The 12,898-nt window shown below is 37.8% G+C and overlaps 1 protein-coding gene across 3 annotated transcripts in view; it reads left to right on the forward strand.

The window, feature by feature from the left end:
• RORA (RAR related orphan receptor A) overlaps positions 1-12,898 on the forward strand; it is a 424,209-nt gene that overhangs the window by 310,211 nt on the left and 101,100 nt on the right. For all 3 annotated transcript variants that reach the window (XM_064157435.1, XM_064157434.1, XM_064157437.1), the window contains one exon: positions 3,272-3,301. In XM_064157435.1, coding sequence (XP_064013505.1) covers positions 3,272-3,301 — 30 coding nt within the window. The remainder of the gene's footprint in view (positions 1-3,271; positions 3,302-12,898) is intronic.

The following is a 12,898-nucleotide window of genomic DNA, read 5'->3' on the forward strand; positions in this document are numbered from 1 at the left end:
AGTGGTAAAGCCAGGAAGTATTTCTGTATTAGCAACACTGAAGTTAGGGTTGTTTCTTCTTCTCTTCAGTTTTTTGGGTTTTTTTGTCAAATAAGAATGGAAGACTGGCTACTTAGGATAATGTGAGTAGTGACAAATGATCACATTTTACTCCAGTAAAATTACTCCATTTATAAATCAAGACCATTGAAAAATAGGATTTTACATTAAGTCAGGTTTTGAAAGGAATCAGTAGCGTCTTTGTGCTCCACTTACTAAAAATTAAGAAATCTTTATCTTTCAGTGATGTGTTAGGTTTAGGCTTTATTAAAAAGTGTCTACTCAATTCTGCATAAGCTGACAATCCAGTCCCAGAAATGTTTCCAGATGAGAGCAATCCGAATTAATCAAACCTCATCTTGTGAAGAAAATTAGTGGTATATGTTGGACTTGTTGACTTAGTGTCTCGAGACTGTTGATTTCAGGAGAACTAATCAGTTTTCTGCATAAGACTTCTAGGATACAGCTCATAGGAAAGGCATTCAAATGTATACGCATAAGGGAGTTAGCACTGGCCCAAAGAAAGACAAATCTCATAACTCCCTGTTTTTACCTTAAATAATTTTCAGACAGTGTTCTGAATAGCAGAATCACTGGTTTCCTGCTTTAAAAGCAAAACGGATCACAATGATGTGGGAATGTGCTGCATACTTCCTATATTTAAAGCACTGGTTTATGTCTAGCCTAAGTAACTGTTTGGCTATGCTGGTACATTTTTTACTGAGCTTTTCTAGTCACAGCTGCTGGTGTGAAAAGGAAGGCTTCTTAACAATTCATAACTAATTTTGTAGTAAGTAAAGATTCCTGATTAATTTAAATCTAAATCTGGCAACATTTCTCCTTGTTCCACCAGATTGCAGTTAGTGACTGTAAAACCACAGGTCAAAGCAAAATACTTTGGTTTCACTGCAACTACCAATGTAATTATGAAGAAAATACAAAAAAGCTTACCTCTAAGCTCTTGTTTTAAAAGGTTATCTAAAAATATCTGCATAAACCAGCTAAAAGGCCTTACCAGATGGTAATCGGTAATTATTATGGAAACATCTGATTGGAAAACCCCACCACTCATCTCATCTAGATAAGAAAAAAAAAGGTAGAAAAATACAAGCACTAATATTTCCGTCGATGTTTCATGTATCAGGGGAAAGTAGGCCCTCCGTCAGCGAATATAGCTAAGTCTGTTTTGTGCTGTGGCAAATCCCATTGTGAAGAGGCTGTGAGTAATCAGAAGTGACAGCATAAGCACTTTCTGTTCAAAGTGATTTTACAGAAAGCATTATTTTCTGGGAAGAGTACACATATGGCTCCCATAATGCTGAAAGAGCACTGATGTATCCATTTATTAGCACTAGTGTTGGGAGAGGAAGTTTTGCAAATGGTGTTCAGATCTAAGACCTTTTTCCTCTGTATTTCCCAATCTGTAAAGTATCCTTAAAATTGTATGAGACAGCCAGATAAGCAAGGGTGGCTAAGGGAATGTTAGGACAGTTCGTGATGATGAAGACTCTGTCAGGAGCTGACCATGTTGAATGGTCACTCGAGAAGTCAAACCTTCACCAAAGTGCTCTTCCCTGGCAAAAGAACAAATGTTCTAATGACAGCTGTAAGTTCAAATTCAAAGAGTAGAAAAACCTGAAGGGAGGGTTTTTTTGTAGTTGTGCTGAAGACTGCATGAGATACTCTTCGTGCATTTTGACATGGATTCTTCAGATCTCCCTTCTTGTCCTCAGCTACAGTCACTGTAATAATGCTTACCTCCTTGACACATACAGCTGCCCTGTCCTGTCCATCTTCTCTGTGCCAACCAGTGATGACTGAGCGGGAATGAAAATCTGATAAAGCTGTCTCTTATGAAATACAAATGTAGAGAATTAATTAGCCCCCTGCAGTAGCTACGTATATAACTTAAAGATTTTCTTTTTTGTTATGCTTGTTTTCCTTATTGCTCACCCTTACTCTACAGTTTGAGATTAGAGCCCTAATGCCTAGCATGAGGAATGGGAAGGGTTCCAATGCTCACACTTGAAAAACTTGGTGATTCAAAACCAAAAAGCCAAGTGGAATTAAAAAAACATCCTGATGATGTTTATGTCAAACCTGATAGCTGTGTATTTGGGACTGATTATGGATTTGTGGATTTATGGAACTACCAAAACAATTGCTAGTTTGAAAACTGTTGGCTTTGGAAGTTAGCTCTAAATTTGCAAGTAAGGTATCTATATATTTTTCTGAATTACTATAATGTACTGCCTCCCTGAGATGTTCCACAACATGAATTCTTTAATGAATAGTAAGCTGAACAATTCCAATTCCAAAATTTCATTACAGACCTTAATCAGAAATGAAATGTTTCAAATACTTGTGCTGCTTCCAGTAAGCTCTTTCTCTTCTCATGAAATTCCCCCCAAGGAGAGTGAAGCTTAAATACAGAGGGGTCTGAGTACAGCACCAGTTATCTACTAAAGCGGAGACAACATTGTTTGTATTCAAGCATGAATTCCAATGACATTTAACAGAGTTAATTTTATCTTTATTTGGTATTATGAATTTTGCCTCATTCTGTTCACTCTATTGCTTGCTTTAAAATGCCTTTTAAATTTCACTGGCACTGGACCATTATTGGTGATTGCTGCCACATGCCTGTCTAGCATAAAAACATCTTTATTACTTCAGAAAGTATATATTTAACAGCTTGGAGATATTTGCATCTGGCTTGAAATTATGGCAAGTAATACTCATATTGAGAGAGCTGTTCATTTGGTTTTAATGAGCATAAGCTACAGCTCGCAGTCAAAGAACTACTTGAACTTAATAGCATAGCAAATGAATTGTTGTACTACTCAAATCTGTTCTGTCTGGGTAGTTTGATGTTCACTAGTTAATGTGAGTGTTGGAAAAAAATTAACCATAAAAAGGGGCTTCCATAGTGTTGTTGGTTTCTTCAGTTTCCAGCAGCTTAAATTTTAAAACAGCAGTGTGTTGGTACATTCCAGCCACAAAATTTAAGCAATACATGTTGAAACATTTATTGATGAGGTGTAAGGAGAGCCTTATGCAATTAAAGTATACATGCAAAGAAGGGGGATCTTCCAACCTTTAATATACAAAGCATTACAATTTTCATTCCTCTCTTACAGTCTGAAATAAAATAGTTCAATGATGAAATATATGTCCAAAGAATTTAGTCATTGGTCACTTTGCTAACATTGGTGTCTTTTCTTTTCCACAGGTATTTCTGTAACAAAGAAGACTCATACATGTAAGTAGTATCTTTTGATTTGGCCTTCCCTTATAAATGGAACGTATGTTAGGCTGTGCTGTGGTTCTCAGACTGTTAGGTGTCTCTCCAGCCTGAGAAGGCTCTATTTAAAAATTCTGGTGCTTTGGAGCATTTCTAGATCGTGCCTGAAATGTCATATGAATGAATACACAGTGCCTGTGTGCGTGCATTTGTATATGTATTAAATCAGAGTGCAACAAAAGAAAGTTGTGAAGAAAGGCAGAATTTCTTGTTCTAGGATGTATACCTTACAGGTACCAGTAAACAAGAGTAATAAGAATGTTGCGGGGGGAGGTGTCTCTTATATATGCAATATGATTCAAATTATTTAATTGAAAGTCTTCTGTCCCTTCCTATGCATTAATCTGTAAGGTAAATCATTCTGTGCTTGTGCTTAAGGAGCTCTTGATGAAAATATGGAGGTTATTGTTTTGCTCTCAACCATATAAACAAACAATCCTCATAAATGACAACCTTGGAAATGGATGTGGATGCCTGCATTTACTTATGTATACATTTATTCCGAATCGTCTTCAAAGACATCATTTGGGATCAACTCTCATCTACTCTGCAGTGAGTTAAAAGCACTATTCCAAGAAAGCGCTATGGTTTGTAGCTAAAGGAGATGTGTTGAGATCTTCGGATACTGTGGAGGTTTGGAAATCTGGTAATGCAGGAATTGTACTTGCCTGGGATCTGGAACAGGGGTAGGCTAAAGCTGAGCTTATTAGTCTCATGAAAGCCTTCTAAGAAAGCAGTGATGGTCTGCACAAAATTGATGAAGATAGATGCACTTTCACAGGGTTAAGTATTTTAAATGTGTTTGCTGTACTTTCTAGGGTTAAAGTGGTATCATAGTGTCTTACATTAATTTCATTCTTAATTTCATCCCTGGTTTTAAAATAATTAATATAATATCTGACTTGAGATTATGAATCTTTACTGTATAGAGTTACAAAATACTGCTGCTTGATTTAACAATGTCAGATGTGAAGCTGATTTGTATGAGTTTGGACACAGGTGTTAAATGTCACAGTTTTAGAGGCTGATGGTACTCCTCTGCTTAGGTGGACTTGCTGTTTAATGCATTCTTAGGGTCAGATTCCTTTGGCTGAATGCATATATGTGAGCTACAGATAGGCATCTGAGGGCAGAATTTGACCCTTACATTTCTGGTGAATATTTGAGCTCATGCTGACTGAGATTGACAGTACAGGAGACTGAAGTCCTCTGTATATCCGCAGGCCAGGCATTGTACAGACAGCTTCCTTGCACAGCCTTGCCCATGAGCTCAACCCTGGCCTGGAGCGACCACCCTCTCTAGAGGTGGTAAGTAATTCAGTATTTATGCTAGTTCAGTCTCGAGCCTCTCTTGTGTAGAGGCTAATGACTGCACGTGGTGGTTTGTAACACTCCACCTGGAAATCAGCTGAAGTCATCATATATATTTTGTATACAGCAGTGCCATGTGCTCACCTGAAAGAAGAGTCACATCTGCAATTCAAGTATTTGATACATTTGTAGAGAAGAAAAGAGAGTAACCACAGACCAAAAGAGCATGGAAAATATGCTCTTAAACCTTGCCAGGCTAATAAAGTGCTATGTCTCAGTGGGTGCTACATTTCAGGCCTACAATAGAAAAAAGATATATTCATCAGTGGTGTTAGATGATTAGCTATTCTTCGCCATATGTGGCCTTTAATCTAGTTGAGACAGAAATTAGAGTTTTGGCATCTTCTGTGTTGAGAACTCTGTTTGTGCTGTTCTAAGGGAACTGTCAAAGAGTAGTTCCTCCATTTGTTAATCAGTTGTCATGCAGTTGCTGAAGCCTGAACAAAAAAGTTCCCTGAATAATGGGAACATAAGCTTGCCCATTAAGAAAGGATTAAAATAGAAGGAGCCATATACTGTAATTGGCATGATGAAAATGCAGGCTGCATTTGCTAGCAAATATGTATGAGGTTTCGTTCAGTTTTGGTTGAAGGTATTTTAGAATTAATTTCTGTTATGACACATTCTCATAGAGCAGGCATTAATGTAAATTTTGCATCTTTGGCATTGTGGCATCACGCACAGTAAGTTACTTTTTTCCTTATTGCCTAAGATATTTTTGTTACTGAATAGCAAAAGTAGACATCAGAATTCACAGTTTCAGAATGACTTGGAAAAAATAATTTAAAAGAAATGTGTAAATGCAAAAATTACAACTCAAGGCTGAGTTGCTAACAAGTACAAATGATGAGAAGGATAGAAGTTTTGTGTATCAAGTCCTCTAGAGCTTGCTTTTCATTCTGTATCGGTACATAGAACACATCCAAACTAAGTTACATAGAGTAGGAGTTCTGCAAAGACATCTCAAAACAGCATTCTCACAAACATATATACATTGTCTACACTGCTGGCTTGGAATGATGTCTTCATCTTCCAAGATCACAGCGTGTAGCACATGAGGGTGTCAACTGACTGTCAACAAGCACATGTTTCTAATGATGTTTTGACTTAATTAGTTGAGTATAATGCCCATAAGGTTGAAACATTTGAAACATCAGATTCATCCTTTTTAGACTTCATCCTGATAGTAATTTTAATTGTGCAGGTTTTCAAATTGGTCATACTCCATCTCTACTATTTAGTTCTTCCTGGCATTGTTTTAAGATTTGAGGTATATTTCACATCCTCCTTGGCATTAGTCTGTGACAGAAGTGTTCTGTCAACTGAAATGGAACTGTTGTGCTGTGAATCAAACAGTAGTTCAGTATTCACACACGTGCAATATAATGCCAAAGAAATACATATCTTTTGTTATATGACTAGCTAAATAAAACATGAAAGATATTCACTCTTCTAGACACAACAAATTTTATCCAAATATTCTGGTTCATTAGCTGTTTGTCTACACGATCTCTTCATCATTTTTAAACAAGAGTTTTAATACTCTTCCATGCAGCACTAAGGGAATAAATTTTGTCCACCCCAAAATGTAGTTTTTCCTGTAGTCTATCTGTTTGTAGAACTATTTTCTCTTGGGCTCATATGACATTTAGTTCAGCTAAGTCAAATGATAGAGGTCAAGTCCTATCTCATCTTCCATACAAAGTCGGACTTCTGGTGTTCTAGGTCTTTTTTGACTCAAAAAAAAAGTACGATTGACACTTAGGTTCTTTACTGATCATTTACTTTGCAATAATGTTTGTAATACAATCCTCTTCCTCTCCTGCTTCATGCTCTGAATAGAAAAGTACTCAGTGAATGGTATCTGGTGCACACCTTCAGCCTTTTTCAATAAAGATCTGAAACTCAGGGAACAAAGGGCTGCAGAGGACCTACCATTTAGTATCCATTGACGTGGGTTTATGCTCAGTCCTGAAGTCTGTTGTATATCACTTCTGGCATCTTAAATCAAAATCTTGCCATACTTCATGCAGTGAGTTTGGCTCTACTAGACCACTTGTGACTCAGAACTATCACACAAATAAATTCCTTTATTGTTCTCCAAGTCATTTTTATATCCCAAGCACTGACTTTCTTAAATGAATTTGACTTGACTGCCTATCAAAGTAAGGGGTGGTTTCCTGTGGATTCACCCAGAAGGCTCATACAGTAATGAATCTGCAATGGGATGGAACTGTCTTTCTCTTGTTATTTGAATTGCAATGAACCATGCTCAGAAGCTTCAAAGGAGTTTGATTACATAGCTGGAGTTCATATCTGCATAGAGGTCCAGCTATTTGCTCACTTGGAATTTTTAAGATAGGAAAAAAACTTACAGATTTTGAAAGCCTTCCTTTCACACAATTCTCTGTCCATGTCTCCAGAACACCATGCAAGAGCTCCTGCAGTCTATTGATATGTTGTTTTGCAGCAGGAAAGAATCAGGAGCCCTTGGTCTCGGTGACACATACTTGTCAGTGCAGAGGCAGGGACCTGTGGGGCGACTCTTAACTAGTCAAGATTGGTGCTACTTCAAACTAGAGGCTTCTCATTGGGTTTAACATTGCAGTGACAGTGTACTGTAGATCACTGTCAGCACACAATGTGGATGATGAAATTTTGTGAGTCCTAAACTGTTTGACAACTACCAATTTCATGCAGTTAGACTAAATTACCACCATTTGGAGAGAAAGAACATGCTTCTTTGAGCACTTCTAGCAATGGGATAGCCAAGTACCTCAGCTCCTATACTGTGACCAGCCCATTTTTTCAGGGAAATTTAGACCAGCCCAGTCTGTGTTCTCATTCCTTTATCGTAAGGACTTCCCTTTCTGGTAATGGAACTGTTCAGCTGTGCTGCTTTGTCATTGTTTATTCCTGAACCTCTTATAGTAAGGGCTGCTTCAAATTGATGCTCCAAATGTTTGCCTCATTCTCTGTTTAGAGGAGTTGTATCAGTTAAGCTGCTGGGAGAGGAGGTTCCACTTAATCTCAAACATATGTATGAAATATTTTGCATTGCTTCTCAAGGTAGAATTAGGCCAGGGCAGTTATACCTTCTCAGTGCCTGGACAGGATTAGTGTGGGTTGTCACATTTCACTGTGTCACTAGTAGTTACCTGCTCCCTGAACTAACACCGGGTTTGACACTTTGTTCTGTACCACTGACTGGTAACATGATACTGACAGAAATAGTGCCTGGTGATTGTGCTTTGTAGATTTTGTTGTGGTAGGTACAACAGTGAGACAGCCACGATGCTTTCTACCCATTTCATTCATCCTCGGATCTGTGTTTATGTTTGCTTGTAATGAGGATAGGTGTACCTGAGTATCACATTCAGCCCTGTATATTTTCTATTTTCATAATTCAAAATATGTCCAAATTTAACAGAAAATACCTATAGCATAGCCCTCTATGGATTGTCTCCTTTGTAACTGTAAGATATTTGTCCTTTGTTTCAGACATAGGAATTCTGCTTTTCATGTTTTATAATAACAATTTTTCTTAAACAGTTATGCCAGTAGGCATCTCTGTATGAATTTCTTAATATTTGATTAAATATTCCTTAGTTAAATTAAAGTATAATTTCAGTGTATTTTCTGGCAGAAAAGTAATGTTTCCAAAGCTGATTTTAATGACATGAACTCCTGCTGGAAAATAAAGTGGGGACTATGTACTTTTAATTTTTATCACTTAATAAAGGCATTTGCATGAAGAGCTGGCAGCTCTGTTGGCAAAGAGTGAAAATAAGCACATCCCTTCTGATATGTGAGATCACCTACCAATCACATATCCCAATACCTTCCCTTAGTACCATTTCAAGCTCTGGAACTGTTCTACACTCATTTTGTAGTAGGTGTTGGTCTAGAGAAGTATCTTGACTCTGTATACTGCAGTGAGACTTACCTTTGGGCCAACCGGTCAGTTCATGTTTCAAGTTCACACTGCAGCTGAAAAGTGCAATTATACCATAGGGAGATCGACTTCATTGATGCTGCATGCTACGTGTAATATGAGCTCAGAAGTTGCAGGGACAAAGTTCAGGTGTTTCAGTAGATACCCATTACCCTGACAAGCACCTCAGCCTTTGACTGGAGCTTGGAGTGCTCTATCTTCATTGCTACTGCAGCATAATTAGCCAAAAAAGGGAGCATCTTGGTCTTTAAGCGTGGGCATGCTCTTAATATTGTCCTGAGCAGAGATCCATTCCAAAATTATGTCTTTCATATCTTCACTGAGAAAAGGACATGGTTTCTCAGAAGCTAAGTGCCTGATCTGGGGCAGGAGACAGCTCTTAAACTTCTCAGGTGTCCAAATATCCTAGAACTGCTCACCAAAGTTCTAGATAACTACTAATGTTTGCAGCTTAATTGAACTCAAGACCTGAATTTCTCTTTGTCTGATTTTACTTTCTGCGTTTAGCCACTGCTAAAGATTTCTTGAGGTTTGTTAATTCTTTTGCTTAACTGCACTAAAGGGAAAATACCTGGTATTCTTCTGATCAGATTTACATGTATGTCTACTATGCACTGTACTGTCTACTTCACCTCCTGTGTTTAGTATGCTGCCTAAAATAAATAAACGATACTCTTCCCTCACAAAATAGGAGCCTGCAGAAGACTGATGGTTAACAGGATCTGCTATTAGCACCAGGGCCTAAAGAGAGCAGGTGAAAACTAAACCCTGTCCCCTGAGGCCAATAAAATAGCTGTTTGGTCCCCTGTGTGTAACCTCCTAATAACTTTACTGGGCAGCCTTAAGATCCCTTGGGGGCTTCTCTGCAAGAGCACTCCCTCTCTTTGTTCAGATTGCTTATTAAAAATGATTTTATAATGAAGTTGCCTCAAATAGCAGCTACTTTCCTACTTGTCCTTGAAGCACTGTTTGCCCTGGTGAAGAAATCCGAAGACAACTATCTAGGGCTTTTCTCTTGTATAAAACTTTTGCTGAACTACTGCTACACTTGATGTTTCCCCCCCTTTTTATGAGGAAATCTCTTCATAAGCAGCTAGATATTGTATCTTTAATTCCATTTTGAAGATATCCCTTTAAAAAGTTTGGTTTGGATGCCAACATCCTCAGTCAGTTTTATTCCCTGCCACACAAAACACCATGTCAGTGACTTGTTTGTTTCCTGAGAGAGAGTCAATACTACCTTCCTGTGGTGTAGTTACTGCATATGGAGGCAAAGACGAAGGCATTGTCAAATAATGAGAGGAGAGAATATTTTTTAAATCAGACAATGTTTCTGAGTGTCTTGGGAGGAGGAGTGCAGAGTGACAATGCCACCTGTGAATGTGTGACTTTCATGACATGGGTATTCACAGAAAACTGTGAATGCTCTGGTTCTTCATTGTAGTTCTGTAGCAGTGAAACCTTTTCTCTGTGAAAGTTCTGATAGCTGTGAAGAGAGACTGGCCCTTTGCCCATGTGGAATCAGCTGTGGGTAAAGCATCAGGAGAACATTTTATTAATGCACGTTTTATGCCCTCACAGAGTAACTGGTCAGAGGTGAGACAAATCTGATGCTTCTAATCTTCTATTAGCAACCTAAAAGCTTGGCTTCTACCTGGGCCCCAACCCTTTGGCACAGTTGGAAGGAACATTTCATTTTTTCTCTAAGTCTGATAGAACAGGCAATTAAATGCACTGCCCTGAACGTCCCATGGGGAACTGTCTATTAGCTGCACTTGAAGCTTATGTCAGGTCTCTTCTCTGGTTCTGTTCTGAGTATATGGAGCAGCTTCTATCTACAAGGGATTTTTGGGCTGTAACCATTAATTATGGAGTTACTTTACTGTGAGTTTTCTAGTAAATACCTCAAGTCATTTTTTTCTATGCCTTCATAGCAAAGTAGTGAACAGACTACAGCACAGTAAAATACTGCAAACAGGTGAGAATTAATTTTGGCAAATGAACACCAATAAGAATCTGCAAAATGTTAATCGTCCAATATTAAAATGTATATGGAGGAGCCTGTGTGTATGTTAGGATTATGGTTCAGATATTTCTAAACTATAGTTACCTAGTAAACTCAATTAGATAAGACAGAAGAAAGAAAGCTGTCTTAAATTTTGCTGGTCTTTATTTGGGGGGCAAGTCCTAACCCTTGTCATACCTCTTAATACATGTTAATAGAGATTACAAATGAAAAAATTCCCATTCTGCTCACACTCTCTTTCTAGTCACTCCAGGGGAAGCATACAAGATGTGCAGAGACATTCTTTTGAAGAGTTCTCTGTTTAAGACAGTCTCTTGTTTAAGAAATTATTTGGAGGCCTGTGTTTTAAGAAATGGTGAAGTGTTGGGGGAGGTTTCTGTCATGAGATACTTAAGTTCTGTCAGTGTGGTTGATGGATATTGTGAAAATTACTCAAAAATAATGTAACTGTTTGTGGACCTAGGCAGTAAATGCATTGGAAACATCTCCACTGTTGTCTTACACCTACATCTTACATCATTAAGGATTCCTGTTGGCTCAAACATGCTTTTGGCAGCCCTTACAATGTTATCTTTTGTTGTTATTGTTTTTTAAGACCTTTGTCTTTAGAACACTCACAGCTGCTAAATGAAGTAATGTTTCCAGTTTGATAAGAATTTTGTGTGGTCATTGGTTATAAAGGAGAACTGTGTTACAGTCTGAATGTAAGCAGCAGAATATCTTATATTTGCCACATGTCGAGAGAGTGGAAGTTACTCTTGACAAAGTCATTAATTTTTTTGCAGCTTTTGAGTGGTTTGGATACTAGGAAACTGTCTGAGACTTCTCCAAAACTACTTTTGTGTTCTGGATATTTTTCAATGCAAACAATGTTGAAACGAAAAGGAAAAGTTACTGCTCATAATTTTCTTCTTTAATATGAGGTGTGCATATTTTGGCTTTGAACTGTCTGAGCCAAGGCAACTCTATACATGCCAACTCTATACGTACCAAAGAAATACCAATACAGTGGAAGCCTTTCTACTACATTCTTTGCAATAGTTTCCTAAGAGATAATTGTCCTCACTAAACAAGACTTGTGCAAGAATCTGTCAGCTTGGTTCAAACAGTGTTTTAAAGTCAACTCAGTCTTCGTAAAAAGATAAGCCTTTGTGAATGGATTGCTACCAAGTACAGCAAAGTGTTTGGGTTAAATCACAATCTTTATGCTTGGTTGTCCATTTGTTCAAAGATCAAATGTCAAAGTATTTTCCCAAAGTATGTTTATTCCTGTGGATGTATCACTGCTAGCTTTTTTCACATGTTGAGAAGAATCTGTCCTTAGGAGCTTTCTCCTCACGTTCATTTCACTTCATGACATGGTTTCTTATAGCATAATACTGCATTTATGTTTCATAAAGCTGAATTCTGATGATTATAAAGCAAGCTCAGTCATATGGCCTTCTCCAAGGCTGGCACCTGAACCAAAAAAAGCACATTTTATTATCTGAATTTTGAATCCAGGGATGATCCCATCATTCCTAGTAGACTCATTTATTTGACAGTACATTGCTAGGCTTGTGCAGTCACCATTCTGAAAAAAACTATTGAACCTGAAAAGGGCTTTTTAATGTGTGTTGATGGCTGACCTTATTAGGACTGTAAAAGTATTGGAAGTTTTTTTCAGCCTTTTTCTGAGAGCATCAGCCTGGAATTATTTAAATGTTGATGCCAGCTGGAAACATGAGTTTCATTCAGACAGCATATAAGGTAGCTCCTTATGGCAGACAAGGTAGTCGCTCTGACTCATACTGAATAGCTTTTTCTTAATCTTATGACCAATTGGCAATATTTATAAAGCTCTTATTTGAAAAACTACTAGTCAGAGGTTTTTCTTCCTCCAAGTCCCCTAACATGGTGAACTGTAGCTTATTTTCTTGCCTAAAAAGGATGAAAAGCCTCAAAGGGCAGTGTGAGTTGATCTTGAAGAACTAAAATCTGCAGTTGGAAAGTGAGAACAGAAACAGGTTAGCCCAAAATTAAATAGAATTCAAATGGAATTTGGGATACAAACTTCTCAAAAATCAGCTTTCGTTTTCTTTCTTTGCAACAGTTGAATAGTTCTGAGGTTTCCTGGCAAAATGCCATGTCTTTGTGTGCGTTGGTTAATTAGTGGGGATAGGGGAAGCAGGCAGGGAGAACAGTGCACATAGCTTTTCAGAAA

Source organism: Pogoniulus pusillus, chromosome 17 (assembly GCF_015220805.1).
Source record: "Pogoniulus pusillus isolate bPogPus1 chromosome 17, bPogPus1.pri, whole genome shotgun sequence".
Taxonomy (NCBI): Eukaryota; Metazoa; Chordata; class Aves; order Piciformes; family Lybiidae; genus Pogoniulus; species Pogoniulus pusillus.